Source organism: Oncorhynchus mykiss, chromosome 16, assembly GCF_013265735.2.
Source record: "Oncorhynchus mykiss isolate Arlee chromosome 16, USDA_OmykA_1.1, whole genome shotgun sequence".
Taxonomy (NCBI): Eukaryota; Metazoa; Chordata; class Actinopteri; order Salmoniformes; family Salmonidae; genus Oncorhynchus; species Oncorhynchus mykiss.
Window position 1 is genome coordinate 37,294,598 of NC_048580.1, and position 23,041 is coordinate 37,317,638.

The 23,041-nt window shown below is 44.3% G+C and overlaps 1 protein-coding gene across 2 annotated transcripts; it reads right to left on the reverse strand.

Annotated features, from left to right (window-relative positions):
• Positions 1-6,267: 6,267 nt before the first annotated feature.
• Positions 6,268-8,332, reverse strand: LOC110491882 (transcription initiation factor TFIID subunit 10). Of its 2 annotated transcripts, XM_036946773.1 has the most exons (6): positions 8,178-8,332; positions 7,887-8,043; positions 7,428-7,582; positions 7,123-7,187; positions 6,877-6,991; positions 6,268-6,534 (listed from the first exon to the last, which is right to left on the reverse strand). In XM_036946773.1, exons 2-6 carry the CDS (start codon positions 8,014-8,016, stop codon positions 6,442-6,444), a joined length of 558 nt encoding a protein of 185 aa, XP_036802668.1. In that variant the 5' UTR covers positions 8,017-8,043; positions 8,178-8,332; the 3' UTR covers positions 6,268-6,441. The 2 variants fall into 2 exon arrangements, with proteins under 2 accessions (XP_036802668.1, XP_021421379.2); XM_021565704.2 differs by having other exon boundaries at positions 6,268-6,531; positions 7,887-8,266.
• Between the last annotated feature and the right edge of the window lie 14,709 nt (positions 8,333-23,041).

The window sequence follows — 23,041 nt, forward strand, 5'->3', positions numbered from 1 at the left end:
CTTTGTTGACTTACTGTGTGAGGTGAAGAAAAAAATTACAGAAGCCCAGCTGGGCACTTTCCTTCTTTTGACATTAAGTGAAAGCAGGCCAGGTACTTACTTCTGTGAGTGCTCATAAAAATAAATCAAAAATAGTTTCTCAGAAGTGTAGCAGGTTGTGAAATCTGCAAACTACGTTTCCACTCCGAGAATGAAAACAGTAAATTACCTTCCTTAATACATGCATTAACAGAAATTAATATAACCAATTGAGGGGGATTAATTGTAAATTGCCTGTTTTACAAATGGTAGGGTACCACATGGGCATTCATAAAAGTGCAATGCGGGCCAACACTATAGCCTAAGCTACTACCAGTCCCTCTGCAACAAAGTACCCCCACAACATGATGCTTCCACCCTCATGCTTCATGGTTGGGATGGTGTTTTTTGGCTTGCAAGCCTTCCCCTTTTTCCTCCAAACATAACGATGGTCATTATGGCCAAACAGTTCTATTTTTGTTTCATCAGACCAGAGGACATTTCTTCAAAAAGTACGATCTTTGTCCCCATCTGCAGTTGCAAACTGTAGTCTGGCTTTTTTATGGTGGTTTTGGATCAGTGGCTTCTTCCTTCCTTAGCTGCCTTTCACAGTTTGTCGATATCGGACTCGTTTTTACTGTGGATGTAGATACTTTTTCCCATGATGTGAAGCACAGAGGCACTGAGTTGGAAGGTAGGCCTTGAAATACATCCACAGGTACATCTCCAATTGACTCAAATTATGTCAATTAGCCTATCAGAAGCTTCTAAAGCCATGACATAATTTTCTGGAATTTTCCAAGCTGTTTAAAAGCACAGTCAACTTAGTGTATGTAAACGTCTGACCCGCTGGAATTGTGATACAGTGAATTATAAGTGAAATAATCTGTCTGTAAACAATTGTTGGAAAAATTATTTGTGTCATGCACAAAGTAGATGTCCTAACCGACTGGCCAAAACTATAGTTTGTTAACACGACATTTGTGGAGTGGTTGAAAAACGAGTTTTAATGACTCCAACATAAGTGTATTTAAACTTCTGACTTCAACTGCATATTTACATCACCAAATAACTGTTTAAAACACAGTTTTGCAATGAAGGTCTACAGTAGCCTCAACAGCACTCTCTGGGGTAGCACCATGGTGTAGCATGAACTTGCAGCATGAACTGACATGTTGTCCACCCAATCAAATGATCAGTGAATTAATCTAGTACTGAAAGCCTAAGCTACAGCTAGCTAGCATTGCAGTGCTTAAAATGTGGTGAGCAGTTGACTCACTTTCAGTTAGCAAATGTAGCTATCTAGTTAAGCCTACACAAGCACCTCGCTCAAACAGAGAGCGATGCTCGGTTAGCTAGCCGGCTATGGCTATCCAACACTGGAATTCTTCCAAGTCAAGTTAATAGCTATGTTGACTATGATGTTAGCTAATATGGTGACAACGACGTAGGCTGTGTGTAGCGGTAATGATATGAAGGTTACAATACAATACTTACAAGCCCTTAACCAACAATGCAGTTTTAAGAAAATAGAGTTAAGAAAATATTTACTAAGTAAGGTAAATGAAATAACACAAAATAACAATGAGGCTATATACAGGGGGTAACGGTACCCAGTCAATATGTGGGGATACAGGTAAATTGTTAGAACAGATGTTTACATAGGGTATAGCTAGCTAACGTTAGCGAACGTTACAGTCGACTTCGTCTAAACGTCAGACTGTTACCATGGTTACTCTATGGATTATCAGTCGCCCTAAAAAAGACGTCATAGTCTCCACCATGTAGTGCACAAAGGCACGTTTCCTTGCAAATCAGCTGTGGTTCGTTTAGGCTCGGCCATATCGTGGAAGTGTTTGTCACTGTCAAATTGCATCAGTATATACGGTGTATTCGGGAAAGCATTCAGACCATTTTACTTATTCCACATTTTGTTACAGCCTTATTCTTAAATTGATTAAATAGATTTCCCTCCTCATTAATCAACACACAATAACCCATAACGGCAAAGCAAAAATAGAATTTCATAAATATTTGCAAATTAAAAAAAACGGAAATATCACATTTACATAAGTATTCAGACCATTTACTCAGTACTTTGTTGAAGCACCTTTGGCAGTGATTACAGCCTTGAGTTTTTTTCTCAAATTCTTCTCTGCAGATCAAGCTCTGTCAGGTTGGATGGGGAGTGTCGCTGCACAGATATTTTCAGGTCTCTCCAGATATGTTCGATCGGGTTCAAGTCCGTGCTCTGGCTGAGCCACTCAAGGACATTCAGAGACATGTCCCAAAGCCACTACTGCATTGTCTTGGCTGTGTGCTTAGGGTTGTTGTCCTGTTGGAAGGTAACCCTTCGCTCCACTCTGAGGTCCTGAGCAATCTGGAGCAGGTTTTCATCAAGGATCTCTCTGTCCTTTGCTCCATTCATCTTTCCCTGAACCCTGACTAGTCTCCCAATCCCTGCTGCTGAAAAACATCCCCACAGCTGCTACCACCATGCTTCACTGTAGGGATGGTGTCAGATTTCCTCCAGACGTGATGCTTGGCATTATCAGACTGGAGAATCTTGTCCCTCATGATCTGAGTCCTTTAAGTGCCTTTTTGCAAACTCCAAGTGGACTGTCGTGTGCCTTTTACTGAGGAGTGGCTTCCGTCTGGCCACTCTACCATAAAGGCCTGATTGGTGGAGTGCTGCAGAGATGGTTGTCCTTCTGAACGTGGATGTCGATTAAGGCAGCCCCCGCACCTCTCTGATTCAGAGGGGTTGGGTTAAATGCGGAAGACACAATTCATTTGAAGGCATTCAGTTGTACAACTGACTAGGTAACCCCATTTCCTTTCCCTTCTGGAAGGTTCTTCCATCTCCACAGAGGAACTCTGGAGCTCTGTCAGAGTGACCATTGGGTTCTTGGTGACCTCCCTGAACAAGGCGCTTCTCACCCGATTGCTCAGTTTGTCCAGGCGTCCAGCTCTAGGAAGAGTCTTGGTTGTTCCAAACTTCTTCCATTTAAGAATGATGGAGGCCACTGTGTTCTTGTGGACCTTCAATGCTGCAGAAATATTTTGGTACACTTCCCCAGATTGGTGCCTCGACACAATCCTGTCACGGAGCTCTACGGTCAATTCCCTTGACCTCATGGCTTAGTTTTGGCTCTGACATACGCTGCCAACTGTGGGACATTATATAGACAGGTGTGAACCTTTCCAAATCATGTCCAAGCAATTGAATATACCACAGATGGACTCATCGAAGATGATCAATGGAAACAGGATGCACCTGTGCTCAATTTCGAGTCTCATAGCAAAGGGTCTGAATACTTATGCAAATAAGATCTTTTACTTTTTTATTTTTTATACATTTGCAAACATTTAAAAAAAAACTGTTTTCGCTTAGTCATTATGGGGTATTGTGTGTCGCTGATGAGGAAAACATTGGGGTCTGAATACTTTCCAATGATATATATATATAATATATATATAATATATATATATATATATATATATATATAATATATATATATATATATATATATATATATATATATATATATATATATATATATATATAAAACAGAACTACCAACCACATTTTTTATTTATCCTTTATTTAACTAGGCAAGTCGGTTAAGAACACATTCTTTCTTACAATGACGGCCTACGAACAGTTCAGGGGCAGAACGACAGATTTTTACCTTGTCAGCTTGGGGATTCGATCCAGAAACCTTTACGGTTTAACCACTCTAACCACTAGGTTACCTGCCGCCCCAGCAGACCAGTGTACTGAAAGTCGGACTAATAACACTTCACAGTGGATATTTTGTATCAGATTAGCTCCTACATGAGGGCAAACTCAGCAGGCAAACAGGTAAAGTAAAGTTTATTCAGTCTGACTTTTGATGGGACTGTTCACTAGTGATGGGCATACCGGCTCTTTTCAGTGAGCCGGCTCGTTCGGCTCAGCTCATCAAAAAGAGCCAGATCTTTTGGCTCCCAAACGGCTCTGTATTTTTTCAAGTCAAACAGTTTGCGATAGTTTGACTATGATTGGTGTTAAAACAATTCTAATTAAATTATTCAATTAAATCATACTCAAACTTCACTACAATGTATTTAAAAATGTATTGGTTTGTTAATAAAAATAATTATATTAAACATTTGCAATTAAAGTATAACTTTTTAATGTATATGAACAAAGTGCATATAAATCTAACCATTCAAAACTAATACAATCTGAAGAACATAATAGAATATTGCACCATATCAAAGAAAAATGAATAACAATTAGCAAAACTGCAACATCCCACTTAAAACATGAAACTGGTCCCTCTTTTCTCTCTCTTCTTTATTGCCATGTTATAACCAGCAGCACTGAAGCCTGTGTGCTCTCGTACAGTTGTGGGATAAGTGATTTTGAAAGGGTTTTCCTGCTTGGAATTGTGTACATTGGATTTAGCCTATTGCTATAATTTCGAAAACCTCTGTCCTCCACAATTGAAAATGTCTGGAAATCGGTGGCAATCATTTTAGCCAATACAATATCAATTTGGCCTTGTTTTGCTACAGACATAGACTTTGGCATTAACTGGTAGAACTGGCTTTATATGAGATTTTATTTTGGCAAATTCCACACTGTGCTCTAACATTGTCTATATTATTAAAATGCATCCAAATGCTACTGTGCTTCCGACTCATTTTTCAGCTGTTGTCTTCACAGCTGTCCTTCCTCTCTCTCCTCGGCTGCTAAGTGTGTGACTGTGAGTGAGTTGGCTCGGCTCTCCCTCACGCATCTTTGGTTCATTGGTTGACACTGCGTTTCTGATTGACAGGAACAACAGGTGAGGCTGTTAGTCTGAGCAGACAGTCAGAACAAATGTGTGCGCTTGAGTATTTAGGCCTATATTATTATTATTTTTTGTTCGTTATTTTAATTAGTTAATTATTTTCATTTAAATCTTTAGATTATTCATATCTTATTTTTTAAATATTTTTGTAGATAGATTCGGCTCTTCTGATAAGCGAGCCGGCTCCCAACATTCAACTACAAGAGCTGGCTCTTAGAGCCAACTCGTTCACAAACAACCCATTACTACTGTTCACAAAAAGTGAGCCTACATGTTAAGAGATGAGAGAGGGGTCTTCCACTCTTGGATTCGCAGAGGCTATGGTCGACCTTCATCTTCAAGCAAGCTATCCTTAGCTAGCTAACTATTAACGTTACAAATAAAATGCTATCACTTACCGTTAGCAATGCATTATCCATTACTCAAGACCACTTGTGTAGATATTATATGGGAAGTTGTTTTTGAGCCTCAATGTGATAGCTAGCCAGCTTGCTACATTCGTCATCACATTTTGGGACAAAGTTAGCTAGCGCCTAGCTTTCCCACTGTACGGAAGGCTAATGCTGGATGGCTAGCCAATTTGATAGCTCTGGGATTTCATAGCTATTAAAGCAATATAACTACTTGTCCTTCAATTGTGACGTCAAAGAACACAATCGGGTCTGTTGGGATTATAGGGCTGAACATTCATTGATTTACTTTCACAAGTAAAGCAATAGGTGAAACTATTCAGTGGTTAGACAAAAGCATGTAATTTATAATTCAAAAAGAACTGCACTTCCTAAATCTACGGAAGGGTGGACATTTACTACGGCTGACTTCCAAGGACAAATATAGAGTTTGCCAGCTTGTAGTCCTAAAACCCAGAAATAAGTTACCTCTGGTTTCTTCAGCCATCCCTGTGTGAAAAATGAATGGTGAAAGAACAGTTTCAATATGAACGCCTAAAATAAAGGTCTGAAGTTACAGGCATAGATCTTATAAGTTTTGTGCTATGATATAATAGCAGTCAGTTAACATGACCTTCATGAATTATGAAGCCTTTGTCGTTTTTTTATTATTACATAAATTCTTCAATTCACAAAATGTGATGTTAGCCAATTAAGATTCTCATTAAACAAAATGTATAAAATCTCCTAAACCTGTGTATACCACAGACCTTATTTTCAGCATTTATCCAAAAACACCATTCATTTTCTTCATAGGCTTTGTCCAACGAACCATGGCGGAGTTAGTGCCTACAAAAAGACACTCTTTCTATTACCGACTGCCCCCACTCAACCTAAGGTTAAATACTATTTTTAGTACTGTTACACCATCCTGATAAATATTTTAGCAACAACTCTTCCCCTTGTTATCACCAGACTACATAAACGAAAAGGCAACAAAGCACAAAGTCAAAAATAAGTCATTGTTTAACATTTTATTTGTATCAATAAAATAGTACAAGATCAAAATTCCACATGAAGCAAAGTATGCCCTACTTAAAAAAAACAAAAAAACAGAACAGTGACTGCAATTAATATTCTACTGACATCTGAACCATGATCATAGGGGGTTGCGACAGTGTAAGACCAATTTCCTATGTGAAGTAATGAGGTTTCTTTACGTTGATGCCATACTCAGAAAGGGCAGGGGAGAGGTCCTCCATGGTCAGTGTGTACTTCTTGTCCTGCTTTGGGAGGAAAGAGGTGGGAGGACAGAGTGAGAAACCAATCAAAAAGATACAAACAGCATTCATACTTGTGCATGAATCATTCTGTGCATCTCACATTGACAACAGTTCATGTGTTAATTTCATGGGAAATGGAAAAAGAGCCTGTGGTGAGACTTTTTTGGGGGAGACTTTAACCAAGGCGACACTCCATCTTAACTTCTTTACATTTACTGGATTGGCTGAACAGGGCAGAAGAGAATCTCCCCCGACCGTTTTTCTCTCTCGTCTGGACCAGTAAGAAAGAAACGCTGCTCATGTGTTTATTTTACGCCTGCAACGTTAGGTTAGAAATGTACTAACCTTTGTCTTGTTCCTGGAGCTCCCCGAGGCAGTTCCCTTCATTTTACAGTGCTGCAGGGCATCGTTAGCTATGTCTGAGATAAACTTCTGAGCCGCGAGGGAGACTAGACGGATTCTGAAAATGATGGACATAAATAATGTTCACGTTTGGCGCTCACGTGAGTTAATATTGAATTGAACTGGTGTAAAAGCTGAAATAGATGGGAGAGGACTCTTGGCAGTTAAGGAGCTAAGAGGCATGCTTACATTCGCGGATCAGATGCCTCAAAGCCGGCCCGGTTGAGATAGTAGCCTGTCACTGCATCAGGGATCTGGCAAAAACATGGTAGAGGTTTTTTTTTTTTTTTTGGTACACTAGCATCTCACAATAGACACCAGAGGACATTTACATGCTAAGTGAATCAGAGGCACCTGTTAACTACATAACCCAAATATGCTTTATGTATATGGACCAAGCGACTGTTGACGTCAGCCTAGGTATATGAAAAAAGTCATGTACATTTGTATTTTTTTTAAACAAAGATTACTCCAATTAAGGGGGTCTGACTCACTGTAGGAGTGTAGTCCTCCAATTGCATAAGAAAGTCAGCCAGTGGTGTGGTTGTGATTACAGGCTTCACATCGCTGTTGGCAATGCCACTAGGCACATACACGCCGTTGGACACGGATGTGCCAGATGGTGTGGCCATGGCAGCGGTGGTTGGGGCTTAAACAAATAAAGAGAAATGCATGGTTTAATATCTTTCTAAATGTAGCTAAGATGTTGATAGTCAAGGTCCAGCAGTGGTCTAAGACGGTGTTTCACAAAGTAGCAAGCAATGAACAGGACTATCTCTAAGATGGTTCTCCAGTTCTGCACAGTGCTATATGGTGTGGGCTACTGTACTTAAACAATTTCAACAAAAGTTCTAACCTAGCTACAGTAGATAGCAGACCATTAATTGGTGTAACCATGTATTAAGCCAGCTCATAAAGCGGTTCATAACCTCTAAACTCGTCTGAATACTTACAATTACTTATGGCAACCGAGGGTATGCTGCTGACGTTAATTGCTGCATTGTTGTTAGAGAGGCAATTATTGGATGTCGAGGAATTTGAAGAGCCCCCTGTCATGACTGGCTGTGGAGTATCAACGCTCATGTTTGTCGCTGGCTGCACCGCAGTTCGCTTGGTAAAATTGCCAAAGTAACACAATTAAATTTGCTTGCTGAAGTGAAAGGATTCAATTGAGTGCCAAAAATAACATTTTACGATAGTTTATGGGCAAATAAAGAAAAGTAAGATCCTTCATCCACTATTACCGTGTTAGCCTGCGAAACTGTTTGTCTTATTTTTTTCGCGTTCCGTGTGCTTCGATTTCAAAGTCCGGCGTAAACATCTCTTGTGCTTCTAATGGTTCCCCCCAGGAAAATATGCGCAGATTTTCATCCACCATGGCGAATCGATTGGACACACTGAAGAAGACACCACCACATGTGTGAGGTGGTTTAGTTTATCTACTGTAGCTTATATTGTATGCAAACGTTTCTAGAATAAATATATAGATTAAGATCTTTCTGATTTTCACGTTTTATGAACACAGTCATGTATAGCCCAAAGGCCGGTAGGTGGCGATATTGAGTCGTACGATGAAACGACTTACTAGAGCTCGACAGTTACTAGTCCTTTAAAATGATGTACCTCTCAAATCACATTTTATTTGTCACATGCGCCGAATCCAACAGGTGTAGACATTGCCGTTAAATGCTTACTTGTGAGTTAGAATAGTAGCAATAAAGTAAATACTAAACTCTTGAGAAGTTTGTCTCTTTATTTAACCTTAATTTAACAAGTCAGTTAAGAACACATTGTTATTTACACTGACTGCCTACCCCGGCCCTATGGACGTTCGGATGTGATACAGGTTTCCTCAGTGGGTCGTGGCAGATAGGTTGCCAGCATCCTCCTTTATACGGCCTCACAGGTCCCCATAATACACTGAGACACTGTCTGGAATCCAAGACGATAGGTAAAGGCCAGGTTGCAAATAGAGTCTCCAGATGCCAAGTACCTGTAATGACAAAATAAATGTTTTGCTATTGGTTAGCATTCATGTATATTTTACTCTTCATAGATGTTGAATTGCGCAAAACCAGATGGAAGTCCCTCTGTGACACTTTAAGGCATCTACGGAAGGCCCCATTTATTAAAAAAGATTGCAGTCAGAGTGTAGTATAACAGCAGTACACTGCAATATAACTGCAGTATGCTGCAAATACTTTTTTAATACAGTAATTTTGCAGTGTAACTGCAGTATAACTGTAGTTCACTGTGTCATGTATTGTCATGTTGTGTCTTGTTTCTGTCCTTTCCCTTCACCCTGTCTCCCTCTGCTGGTCGTTATTAGGTTACCTTTTCTCCCCCTCTTTCCCCCAGCTGTTCCTTGTCTCCTCCTAACTACCTCGTCACCCCTTTTCCCACCTGTTCCCTTTTTCCCTCTGATTAGTCCTCTATATCTCTCTCTGTTTTTGTTCCTGTCTTTGTCGGATTCTTGTTTGTGTTTTTCATGCCTGAACCAGACTATCGTCATGTTTGCTGCAACCTTGTCCTGTCCTGTCGGAATCTGCCGGTCCATCTGAGCCTACCTATGTTTTGTTATTAAAGAAGTTCTGTTTACGTTAATTCGCTTTTGGGTCCTCATTCACGCACCGTAACAGAAGAATCCGACCAAGAATGGACCCAGCGACTTCGGATCCTCTCCACTCAGCCGTCGAGATCCAGGGAGCAATGCTAGGCAGACACGAGCAGGAATTGTCTGCTGCTCGACATGCCGTTGAGACCCTGGCCACCCAAGTCTCCAACCTCACAGAACAGGTTCACCATCTCCGCCTCGATCCACCGGCCACTTCCAGGGCTTTCGAATCTCCGGAGCCCAGAATCAATAACCCGCCGTGTTACTCTGGGGAGCCCACTGAATGCCGCTCGTTCCTCACTCAGTGTGATATTGTGTTTTCTCTCCAGCCCAACACTTACTCCAGGAGCACTGCTCGTGTCGCCTACGTCATATCTCTCCTTACTGGACGGGCTCGTGAGTGGGGCACGGCAATCTGGGAGGCAAGGGCTGAGTGTACTAACCAGTATCAGGACTTTAAGGAGGAGATGATACGGGTTTTTGATCGATCTGTTTTTGGGGAGGAGGCTTCCAGGGCCCTGTCTTCCCTATGTCAAGGTAATCGATCCATAACAGACTACTCTATTGAGTTTCGCACTCTTGCTGCCTCCAGTGGCTGGAACGAGCCGGCTTTGCTCGCTCGTTTTCTGGAGGGTCTCCGCGCAGAGGTAAAGGATGAGATTCTCTCCCGGGAGGTTCCTTCCAGCGTGGATTCCTTGATTGAACTCGCTATTCGCATTGAGCGACGGGTTGATCTTCGTCACCGAGCTCGTGGAAAGGAGCTCGCGTTCTCCGTTGCCCCCCTCTCCGCATCACTACCATCTTCCTCTGCCGGCTCGGGTGCTGAGCCTATGCAGCTGGGAGGTATCCGCATCTCGACTAAGGAGAGGGAACGGAGAATCACCAACCGCCTCTGTCTCTATTGCGGTTCTGCTGGTCATTTTGTCACTTCATGTCCAGTAAAAGCCAGAGCTCATCAGTAAGCGGAGGGCTACTGGTGAGCGCTACTACTCCTGTCTCTCCTTCAAGATCCTGCACTACCTTGTCGGTCCATCTACGCTGGACCGGTTCGTCAGCTTCCTGCAGTGCCTTAATAGACTCTGGGGCGGAGGGCTGTTTTATGGACGAGACCTGGGCTCGGGAACATGACATTCCTCTCAGACAGTTAAGGGAGTCCACGGCCTTGTTCGCCCTGGATGGTAGTCCTCTCCCCAGGATTCAGCGTGAGACGCTACCTTTAACCCTCACTGTTTCTGGTAATCATAGCGAAACCATTTCTTTTTTAATTTTTCGTTCACCTTTTACACCTGTTGTTTTGGGCCATCCCTGGCTAGTTTGTCATAATCCTTCCATTAATTGGTCTAGTAATTCTATCCTCTCCTGGAACGTCTCTTGTCATGTGAAATGTTTAATGTCTGCTATCCCTCCTGTTTCCTCTGTCTCTTCTTCACAGGAGGAGCCTGGTGATTTGACAGGGGTGCCGGAGGAATATCACGATCTGCGCACGGTGTTCAGTCGGTCCAGGGCCACCTCTCTTCCCCCACACCGGTCGTATGATTGTAGTATTGATCTCCTTCCGGGAACCACTCCCCCCCGGGGTAGACTATACTCTCTGTCGGCTCCCGAACGTAAGGCTCTCAAAGATTATTTGTCTGTAGCTCTTGCCGCCGGTACCATAGTCCCCTCCTCCTCTCCCGCCGGAGCGGGGGTTTTTTTTGTTAAGAAGAAGGACGGGTCCCTGCGCCCCTGCATAGATTATCGAGGGCTGAATGACATAACAGTGAAGAATCGTTATCCGCTTCCTCTTATGTCTTCAGCCTTCGAGATCCTGCAGGGAGCCAGGTTTTTCACTAAGTTGGACCTTCGTAACGCTTACCATCTCGTGCGCATCAGGGAGGGGGACGAGTGGAAGACGGCGTTTAACACTCCGTTAGGGCACTTTGAATACCGGGTTCTTCCTTTCGGCCTCGCTAACGCTCCAGCTGTCTTTCAGGCATTAGTCAATGATGTCCTGAGAGACATGCTGAACATCTTTGTTTTCGTTTACCTTGACGATATCCTGATTTTTTCACCGTCACTCCAGATTCATGTTCAGCACGTTCGACGTGTCCTCCAGCGCCTTTTAGAGAATTGTCTTTTTGTGAAGGCTGAGAAGTGCTCTTTTCATGCCTCCTCCGTCACATTTCTCGGTTCTGTTATTTCCGCTGAAGGCATTAAGATGGATCCCGCTAAGGTCCAAGCTGTCATTGATTGGCCCGTCCCTAAGTCACGCGTCGAGCTGCAGCGCTTTCTCGGCTTCGCGAACTTCTATCGTCGTTTCATCCGTAATTTCGGTCAGGTGGCAGCTCCTCTCACAGCCCTTACTTCTGTCAAGACGTGCTTTAAGTGGTCCGTTTCCGCCCAGGGAGCTTTTGATCTCCTCAAGAATCGTTTTACATCCGCACCTATCCTTGTTACACCTGACGTCACTAGACAGTTCGTTGTCGAGGTTGACGCGTCAGAGGTGGGCGTGGGAGCCATTCTTTCTCAGCGCTCCCTCTCTGACGACAAGGTCCACCCTTGCGCGTATTTTTCTCATCGCCTGTCGCCGTCGGAACGTAACTATGATGTGGGAAACCGCGAACTGCTCGCCATCCGCTTAGCCCTAGGCGAATGGCGACAGTGGTTGGAGGGGGCGACCATTCCTTTTGTCGTTTGGACTGACCATAGGAACCTTGAGTACATCCGTTCTGCCAAACGACTTAATGCGCGTCAGGCGCGCTGGGCGCTGTTTTTCGCTCGTTTCGAGTTCGTGATTTCTTATCGTCCGGGCTCTAAGAACACCAAGCCTGATGCTTTATCTCGTCTCTTCAGTTCTTCAGTAGCCTCCACTGACCCCGAGGGGATTCTCCCTGAGGGGCGTGTTGTCGGGTTGACTGTCTGGGGAATTGAGAGGCAGGTAAAGCAAGCACTCACTCAAACTCCGTCGCCGCGCGCTTGTCCTAGGAACCTTCTTTTCGTTCCCGTTCCTACTCGTCTGGCCGTTCTTCAGTGGGCTCACTCTGCCAAGTTAGCCGGCCATCCTGGCGTTCGGGGTACGCTTGCTTCCATTCGCCAGCGTTTTTGGTGGCCCACCCGGGAGCATGACACGCGTCGCTTCGTGGCTGCTTGTTCGGTCTGCGCGCAGACTAAGTCCGGTAACTCCCCTCCTGCCGGCCGTCTCAGGCCGCTTCCCATTCCCTCTCGACCGTGGTCTCACATCGCCTTAGATTTTGTCACCGGACTGCCTTCGTCAGCGGGGAAGACTGTTATTCTTACGGTTGTCGACAGGTTCTCTAAGGCGGCTCATTTTATTCCCCTTGCTAAGCTTCCTTCTGCTAAAGAGACGGCACAAATCATCATCGAGAATGTTTTCAGAATTCATGGCCTTCCGTCAGACGTCGTTTCGGACAGAGGTCCGCAATTCACGTCTCAATTTTGGAGGGAGTTTTGCCGTTTGATTGGGGCTTCCGTCAGTCTCTCTTCCGGCTTTCACCCCCAGTCTAACGGTCAAGCAGAACGGGCCAATCAGACTATTGGTCGCATCTTACGCAGTCTTTCTTTTCGCAACCCTGCGTCTTGGTCAGAACAGCTCCCCTGGGCAGAATACGCCCACAACTCGCTTCCTTCGTCTGCGACCGGGCTATCTCCTTTTCAGAGTAGCCTCGGGTACCAGCCTCCGCTGTTCTCATCTCAGTTCGCCGAGTCCAGCGTCCCCTCCGCTCAGGCTTTTGTCCAACGTTGCGAGCGCACCTGGAAGAGGGTCAGGTCTGCACTTTGCCGTTATAGGGCGCAGACTGTGAGAGCTGCTAATAAGCGTAGAACTAAGAGTCCTAGATATTGTCGCGGTCAGAGAGTTTGGCTCTCCACTCAGAACCTTCCCCTTAAGACCGCTTCTCGCAAGTTGACCCCGCGGTTCATTGGTCCGTTCCGTATTTCTCGGATCATTAATCCTGTCGCAGTGCGACTTCTTCTTCCGCGATATCTTCGTCGCGTCCACCCGGTCTTCCATGTCTCCTGTGTCAAGCCCGTTCTTCGCGCCCCCGCTCGTCTTCCCCCCCCCCCCATCCTTGTCGAGGGCACACCCATCTACAGGGTCCGTAGGATTTTGGACATGCGTCCTCGGGGCCGTGGTCATCAGTACCTAGTAGATTGGGAGGGGTACGGTCCTGAGGAGAGGAGTTGGGTTCCCTCTCGGGACGTGCTGGACCGTGCGCTGATCGATGATTTCCTCCGTTGCCGCCAGGTTTCCTCCTCGAGTGCGCCAGGAGGCGCTCGGTGAGTGGGGGGGTACTGTCATGTGTTGTCATGTTGTGTCTTGTTTCTGTCCTTTCCCTTCACCCTGTCTCCCTCTGCTGGTCGTTATTAGGTTACCTTTTCTCCCCCTCTTTCCCCCAGCTGTTCCTTGTCTCCTCCTAACTACCTCGTCACCCCTTTTCCCACCTGTTCCCTTTTTTCCTCTGATTAGTCCTCTATATCTCTCTCTGTTTTTGTTCCTGTCTTTGTCGGATTCTTGTTTGTGTTTTTCATGCCTGAACCAGACTATCGTCATGTTTGCTGCAACCTTGTCCTGTCCTGTCGGAATCTGCCGGTCCATCTGAGCCTACCTATGTTTTGTTATTAAAGAAGTTCTGTTTACGTTAATTCGCTTTTGGGTCCTCATTCACGCACCGTAACACACTGTAGTTATTCTGCAATTGCTTTGTCCAAAATACCACAGTCGACTGCAGCTACTGAACTTTTACTGCTGTTTCAAAACTGCAATCTTTTTTTGTAAGGGCCAACCTATTGGTTCTGGGGAACCAATCAGAAAGAATGGAGATAAATGAAAATGTTATCATTCTTGATACCTTACGTCCAGCCAAGAAGGTAAGTTATAATATACCTTTGAATTGATTGCACTGAATTCCAAACCTAAAGGTCTGCAGTATTGCTGGCCTTATTTCCTACCTACAAGTAACTGTCACGGCCGTCCTCCTCTTCATCCGAAGAGGAGAGACGAGATGGATCTGAGGACCAATACGCGGCGTGGTAAGTGTCCATGGCAAATCTTTAATCAAGAAAAACTGAACACTATACAAACGAGTAACAAAAACAATAAACCAAATACGACCGTGAAGCTACAAAATGAGACCTGTGCTGAAACAAGCCATCAACATAGACAATCACCCACAAACAAACAGTGCAACCCAGGCTACCTAAGTATGATTCTCAATCAGAGACAACTAATGACACCTGCCTCTGATTGAGAACCATACTAGGCCGAAAACATAGAACTGCCCCAAAACATAGAAAAACAAACATAGACTGCCCACCCAACTCACGCCCTGACCATACTAAATAAATACAAAACAGAAATAAAGGTCAGAACGTGACAGTACCCCCCCCCAAAGGTGCGGACTCCGGCCGCAAAACCTTGACCTATAGGGGAGGGTCTGGGTGGGCGTCTGTCCGCGGTGGCGGCTCTGGCGCGGGACGCGGACCCCACCTCATCATTGTCTTAGTCCGCCTTATTGTCCGCCTCCGTGGCTTTCTCAGCATGACCACCCCTCTCAATGACCCCACTGGACAGAGGGGCAGCTCGGGACAGAGGGGCAGCTGCTCGGGACAGAGAGACAGCTGCTCGGGACAGAGAGACAGCTGCTCGGGACAGAGAGACAGCTGCTCGGGACAGAGAGGCAGCTGCTCGGGACAGAGAGGCAGCTGCTCGGGACAGAGGGGCTCCGGCAGCAGCTCGGGACAGAGGGGCTCCGGCAGCAGCTCTGGGCAGAGGGGCTCCGGCAGAGGCGCCGGACAGGCGGGAGGCTCCGGCAGAGGCGCCGGACAGGCGGGAGGCTCCGGCAGAGGCGCCGGACAGGCGGGAGGCTCCGGCAGAGGCGCCGGACAGGCGGGAGGCTCCGGCAGAGGCGCCGGACAGGCGGGAGACTCCGGCAGAGGCGCCGGACAGGCGGGAGACTCCGGCAGAGGCGCCGGACAGGCGGGAGACTCCGGCAGAGGCGCCGGACAGGCGGGAGACTCCGGCAGAGGCGCCGGACAGGCGGGAGACTCCGGCAGAGGCGCCGGACAGGCGGGAGACAACGGCAGAGGCGCCGGACAGGCTGGAGACTCCGGCAGCGGCGCCGGACAGACAGGACCACCTGCAGGGAGGAGACAGAGAGACAGCCTGGTGCGTGGGGCTGCCACAGGAACCACCAGGCTGGGAAGACCTTCAGGAGGCTTGGGGTTAAGAGGAGGCACCTGAAAGACCGGGCTGTGGGGGAGCACTGGAGCTCTGGTGCGCAACCTTGGCACCACTTCCCCAGGCTGGATAACCACTCTAGCCCGGACCGTCCAGAGTGCAGGCACAGGTTGAACCTGGCTGTGGGTAAGCACGGGAGATCTAGTGCTTACTACACGCACCTCTCCCTTCGGCTCCATTCCCACATTCGCCCGGCACGAGCGGAGCGCGGGCAGAGGACGCACTGCACCCTCCCAGCGCCCCGGAGACACAGCACGCAGAGCCGGCGCAGGATACCCTGGGCCAAAACTGCGTACCGGCGACCAGACCCGCTGAGCAGGCACCATACGCCCTGGCTCGATGCCCGCACTCGCATGACACTCTCGGGGGGCTGTCCCATAGCGCACTGGGCTATGGGCACGTACTGGCGACACCGTGCGCTTAACCGCATAACACGGTGCCTGCCCAGTATCTCGCTGCTTATAATAAGCACGAGGAGTGAGCGCAGGTCTGCTACCTGGCTTAGCTCCACCCCTCGTGTGCCCCCCCCCAAAAAAAATTTGGGGCTGTCTCTCGTACCTGTCGCACTGCCGTGCTGCCTCCTCATATCGCCGCCGCTCAGCTTTCGCTGCCTCCAGCTCTGCTTTGGGGCGGCGATATTCCCCAGCCTGTGCCCAGGGTCCCTCTCCGTTCAGTATCTCCTCCCATGTCCAGGAGTCCTGTGATACCGGCCGCTGTTGTTGCTGCTGCTGCCGTCGCTGTTTTCTACCACGCCGCTTGGTCCTTGGTTGGTGGGTGATTCTGTCACGGCCGTCCTCCTCTTCATCCGAAGAGGAGAGACGAGATGGATCTGAGGACCAATACGCGGCGTGGTAAGTGTCCATGGCAAATCTTTAATCAAGAAAAACTGAACACTATACAAACGAGTAACAAAAACAATAAACCAAATACGACCGTGAAGCTACAAAATGAGACCTGTGCTGAAACAAGCCATCAACATAGACAATCACCCACAAACAAACAGTGCAACCCAGGCTACCTAAGTATGATTCTCAATCAGAGACAACTAATGACACCTGCCTCTGATTGAGAACCATACTAGGCCGAAAACATAGAACTGCCCCAAAACATAGAAAAACAAACATAGACTGCCCACCCAACTCACGCCCTGACCATACTAAATAAATACAAAACAGAAATAAAGGTCAGAACGTGACAGTAACTACTTGAATGATTCATGTCAACTGGTGTCCCATTTCTGAATGAGTGATTATATAGGCCTATAGATTATGAATCAGTTCCTTATTATGGAGGAATTATGAAAACAAGCAGTGTTAGACATTGTGGCCCAGATTTGAGAAATATGATTAATTGAGACTGATCTGAGGGTTCTAAAGTTTACTTAAACACATTTGACTTTTTATGCAGACCTATTTTCCACTCGAGGCAACCACGGTCTTGCAAATGCTGATTCGCCTCAATCACAACTTGTGGAGCCTGATGACACTGAGGACGACGTGGGCTCCCCGAGCCATGACCCTGTGCTTCAGATGCCTGAACAACAGTCAAGACCAACCACTACAGACACGGCTCAAGACAAGGCATTTGTGCACAGCCTTGTACCAGGGCTGAAGAAAATAGGATGAAACAAGGGACGTCTGAAGGTGCAACTACTATCATTGATTGTAAAGTGGGATGACCAGCAGACAACACCTCTGCCACATCCTCCACCATGGCTCTTCAGTGCTCTACATGGAAGAGGTGGACTGCAGCCTATGATGTACGGCCAGCCCAGGGATCAATACTCACTACAACCTAGGTCTCCAACACATAACTTGGATGACGGCTTCAGTACATTCTCTCAAGAGAGCTGGGACAGAGATTCACAGTCACATCAATATTCCCCTCCCAAAACACAGATCCCAGTTCGCGTATACAGGATTGTTTTAGAGGAATGATAATCTCATATTCGGCAAAAGTCAAATCTGAATTCGAAATGTATATAAATTCCTATTTTAGAAAAAGCCCATAATACATATTTACAAAGTAAAGAAGAAAATAAAATGTCTGAACTTAAGCAAGGATATTATATTTTACTTTTGAAGAGAGCCAACAGATTAAACTCAAATAAAGGATACTATTCAATGTAAAATAAACCTGATAGCTTGCAGCAGTCACAAAATAAATAGACTCAATAACGCCAAACCAGTTTATTTTAAAAGGTTACAAATGCTTTAATTAGAAACAACAATTATGACCATTTTTAAAAGCTTCCATGAAAATGTATATAAATCAGAAGTAAACAGTTGTACTGATCCTACAGCCTTCTTAGACTCAATAACCCTAAAACAACTATCAGCAGACAAAAAAGAATCACACAAAATAGAAATAGAATATTGTACACTGTTATAACATTTGCGCGGAGAAAAGCTGCATGTATGGATGGCTTTCCCATAAAATTTTATTTGACAGTCTGGGACAAAGTATCACCCCTATTTACTGAAATGATGACACACATGTCACTCAATTCAGTCCTTCCGAGTTCCATGTATCAAAGAGTTATTTAAGTTATATTAAAACCAAGAAAATCGTGAGAGTCCCCTGCAGAACCGCACATTTAATCAATTGTACAATAAAACAACAACAAAACTCATAAGCAACAGAATGGCAACAGTCCTACCAGACTTGATAGATATTAATCAAACAAGATTTATAAAAAAGACACTTACAAACAAATACACAAGAACTTAGTAAATTCAGTCTGACCATCTACTCTGATTTCAGAGCACTCTCATCTGAGTGCCAGAGCGCAGAATAACTGATGAATTTACAAACGCTCAACATCTGCGGCGGCTACACAAGGTCCGGTTCCTCTTGCGACGATCCCCGCACCAGAGCCGCCATGGAGGAAGACGTTATATCTGCGAGCGGAGTGGGTACTTCGCCCCTCACCTGAGCCACCCCCGACGATAGATGCCCACCCGGACCTTCCCCTATTGAGTCAGGTTTTGCGGTCGGAGTCTGCACCTTTGGGGGGGGGGGGGGGGGCGAAGTACCCACTCCGCTCGCAGATAAGCTCTGGACTGTGGAGGCGCACTGGAGGCCTGATGCGGGACCGGTACAGGTGACACCGGGCTGGTGACACGCACCTCAGGGCGAGTGCGAGGAGCAGGAACAGGACGGACCTGACTGGGGACACGCACTTGAGGGAGAGTGCGAGGAGCAGGAACAGGAAACACCTGACTGGGAAAGCGCAGTTGGCACAGGACGCAGTGGGTTGTGAAGGTGCACTGGAGACCTAGTGTGTATAGCCGGCATCAATTGTTCCGGAACTTTAACAAACTTCTCAGGATGAGTACAGGGAGCTGACTCAGGTGGCACCAAACTGACAACACGTTCCTTTATTCCAAATCTGTGCATCCTCCACCAACTCAACAACTCTCCCATTTCTCTCTCCTCCAAATTGTCCTTCTTCTCCCAGACTGGCTCTGGTTTACTTCTCTGCACCGCCAACTGCTCCAAGTGCCTCCCCCCAAAAACAATTATTGGAGTTTCTGTGGCTTACCTCCCTGACTTCGTCACTGTCCCTCCTTCGCTGCCTCCGCCTCTTCTCTCCTGCTATTATGCTATTATGTCGTCCCAAGTCCAGGATGTTCTATCCCTAATCTCCTCCACAGACCAGGATGCCATTATCTACCAGGCCCGCTGCTTGGTCCGTTGTTGGTGGGATCTTCTGTCATGATCGTCATAAAGGGTAGACCAAGCCGCAACGATAAACAGCTGTCTCTGATTGGGAACCATACCAGGCCAACATAAACCATTAATCACCTAGATGACCCACCCTAGTCACTATCACGCCCCAACCAACAGAGAATAAACAGCTCTCTATGGTCAGGGTGTGACAATGACACAAGTAATTTTTCCAACAATTGTTTACAGATAGATTATTTCACTTAAAAGTCACTGTATCAGAATTTCAGTGGAAGTTGACTGGGCCTTTAAACAGCTTGGACAATTCCAGAAAAAGATGTCATGGCTTTAGAAGCTTCTGATAGGCTAATTGACATAATTTGAGTCAATTGGAGGGGTACCTGTGGACGTATTTCAAGGCATACCTTCAAACTCAGTGCCTCTTTGCTTGACATCATGGGAAAATCAAACGAAATCAGCCAAGACCTCAGAAAAAAATTGTCGACCTCCACAAGTCTGGTTCATCCTTGCGAGCAATTTCCAAATGCCTGAAGGTACCACATTCATCTGTTCAAACAATAGTACACAAGTATAAACACCATGGGCCACGCATTCGTCATACCGCTCAGGAAGGAGATGCGTTGTGTCTCCTAGAGATTAACGTACTTTGGTGCAAAAAGTGCAAATCAATCCCAGAACAACAGCAAAGGACCTTGTGAAGATGCTGGAGGAAACAGGTACAAAATTATGTATATCCACAGTAAAACGAGTCCTATATCGACATAACCTGAAAGGCAACTCAGCAAGGAAGAAGCCACTGCTCCAAAACCTCCATAAAAAAAGCCAGACTATGGTTTGCAACCACACATGGGGACAAAGATCGTACTTTTTGGAGAAATGTCTTCTGGTCTGATGAAACAAAAATATAATTGTTTGGCCATAATGACCATCGTTATGTTTGGAGGAAAAAGGGGGAGGCTTGCAAGTCGAAGAACACCATCCCAAACGTGAAGCACGGGGGTGGCAGCATCATGCTGTGAGGGTGCTTTGCTGCAGGAGGGACTGGTGCACTTCACAAAATAGATGGCATCATAAGGACAATTATGTGGATACATTGAAGCAACATCTCAAGACATATGTCAGGAAGTTAAAGCTTGGTCGAAAATGGGTCTTCCAAATGGACAATGACGCTCAGCATACTTCCAAATTTGTGGCAAAATGGCTTAAGGACAACAAAGTCAAGGTATTGGAGTAGCCATCACAAAGCCTTGGCCTCAATCCTATAGAAAATGTGTGGGCAGAACTAAAAAAGCGTGTGCGAGCAAAGAGGTCTACAAACCTGACTCAGTTACACCAGCTCTGTCAGGAGGACTGGGCCAAAATTCACCCAACTTATTGTGGGAAGCTTGTGGAAGGCTACCCGAAATGTTTGACCCAAGATAAACAATTTAAAGGCAATACTACCAAATACTGATTGAGTGATGAAAGAAATAAAAGCTGAAATAAATCATTCTCTCTACTATTATTCTGACATTTCTTTATCTTAAAATAATGTGGTGATCCTAACTGACTGAAGACAGGAAATCTTTAATTGGATTAAATGTCAGGAATTGTGAAAAACTGAGTTTAAATGTATTTGGCTAAGATGTATCTAAACTTCCGAAAATTTTCAGTAAGACAGCCGGTCTGATGTGCAGCCAGACTTATTAGCCACTCCTTTTGCCCCATCTCTTTCAACCATACAGTTTTTAAATTCCTCATCAATCTATGGGGCCTTAACAGTTCTAACAGCCAGTTTCTTAACAGGTGCATGTTTATCAATAATTTGAAGAAGCAATTTCATAAATTCACCAAGTGCAGTGTCTGGATGCTCCTTATTAATCACATCAGACCAACAAATATTTTTTACATGATCCACATAAGAGTCACAGCAAAATCTTTTGTATAATCTCTGAAACGCTATTTTAGGCCCAGCTGTTGGAACTTTGTCTTTCCTGGATAAGCCACTATATTGTGATCACTGCATCCAATGGGTACGGATACAGCTTTAGAACAAAGTTCTGCAGTATTAGTAAAAATGTGATCAATACATGTGGATGATCTTGTTCCTGTAGTGTTTGTAAACAGCGTGGTAGGTTGATTAATAACCTAGCTTCCTTTTTGAGTGGACAGTTTAATGAAAACTAGTATATATTCAGGTCTCCAAGAAAGTAGACCAATCTCTTTGCATCACATACACTATTAAGCATTTTACACATATTATTTAGATACTGACTGTTAGCACTTGGTGGCTTATAGCAACACCCCAAAAGAAAAGGCTTTAGATGTGCCAAGTGAATGAAATCAATAAATTTCTAACATCAGATAACGTTCATATATTAGCCATTTCTGAGACTCACTTAGATAATTAATTTGATGATACAGCAGTAGCAATACAAGGATATAACATCTATGGAAGAGACAGAAATTCTTATGGGGAAGTGTTGCTTATTTCTAACCTTATTTCTATTAACCTTATTTCTAACCTTTTTCTAACCTTATTTCTATTAACCTTATTTCTAACCTTATTTCTATTAACCTTATTTCTATTAACCTTATTTCTATTAACCTTATTTCTAACCTTATTTCTATGAACTGTATTTCTATTAACCTTATTTCTAACGTTATTTCTATTAACCTTATTTCTATTAACCTTATTTCCAACCCAATTTCTATTAACCTTATTTCTATTAACCTTATTTCCAACCCTATTTCTATTAACCTTATTTCTAACCGTATTTCTATTAACCTTATTTCTATTAACCTTATTTCTATTAACCTTATTTCTATTAACCTTATTTCATACCTTATTTTTATTAACCTTATTTCTAACCTTATTTCCTGAACCTTATTTCTAACTTTATTTCTATTAACCTTATTTCTAACCTTATTTCTATTAACCTTATTTCTAACCTTATTTCTATTAACCTTATTTCTAATAACCTTATTTCTAACCGTATTTCTATTAACCTTATTTCTAACCGTATTTCTATTAACCTTATTCATATTAACATTATTTCTATTGACCTTATTTACATTAACCTTATTTCTAACCTTGTTTCTATTAACCTTATTTCTATTAACGTTTTTTCTATTAACCTTATTTCTAACCCTATTTCCTGAACCTTATTTCTAACCTTATTTCTATTAACCTTATTTCTAACCTTATTTCTATTAACCTTATTTCTAACCTTATTTCCATTAACCTTATTTCTATTAACCTTATTTCTAACCGTATTTATATTAACCTTATTTCTAACCTTTTTCTAACCTTATTTCTATTAACCTTATTTATAACCTTATTTCTATTAACTGTATTTCTAACATTATTTCTATTAACCTTATTTCTATTAACCTTATTTCTAACCTTATTTCTATTAACCGTATTTCTAACATTATTTCTATTAACCTTATTTCTATTAACCTTATTTCTATTAACCTTATTTCTATTAACTTTATTTCTAACCGTATTTCTATTAACCTTATTTCTATTAACGTTATTTCTATTAACCTTATTTCTAACATTATTTCTATTAACCTTATTTCTATTA

Excerpts from the sequence above, each read along its gene's own strand:
- LOC110491882 (XM_036946773.1), bottom strand. The coding sequence starts at position 8,016 with ATGAGCGTTGATACTCCACAGCCAGTCATGACAGGGGGCTCTTCAAAT. Across the intron at positions 7,583-7,886 it reads CTCGGTTGCCATAAGTAATT|CCCCAACCACCGCTGCCATG; the intron begins GTAAGTATTCAG and ends TATTTGTTTAAG. Across the intron at positions 6,535-6,876 it reads GCTCCAGGAACAAGACAAAG|CAGGACAAGAAGTACACACT; the intron begins GTTAGTACATTT and ends TTCCTCCCAAAG.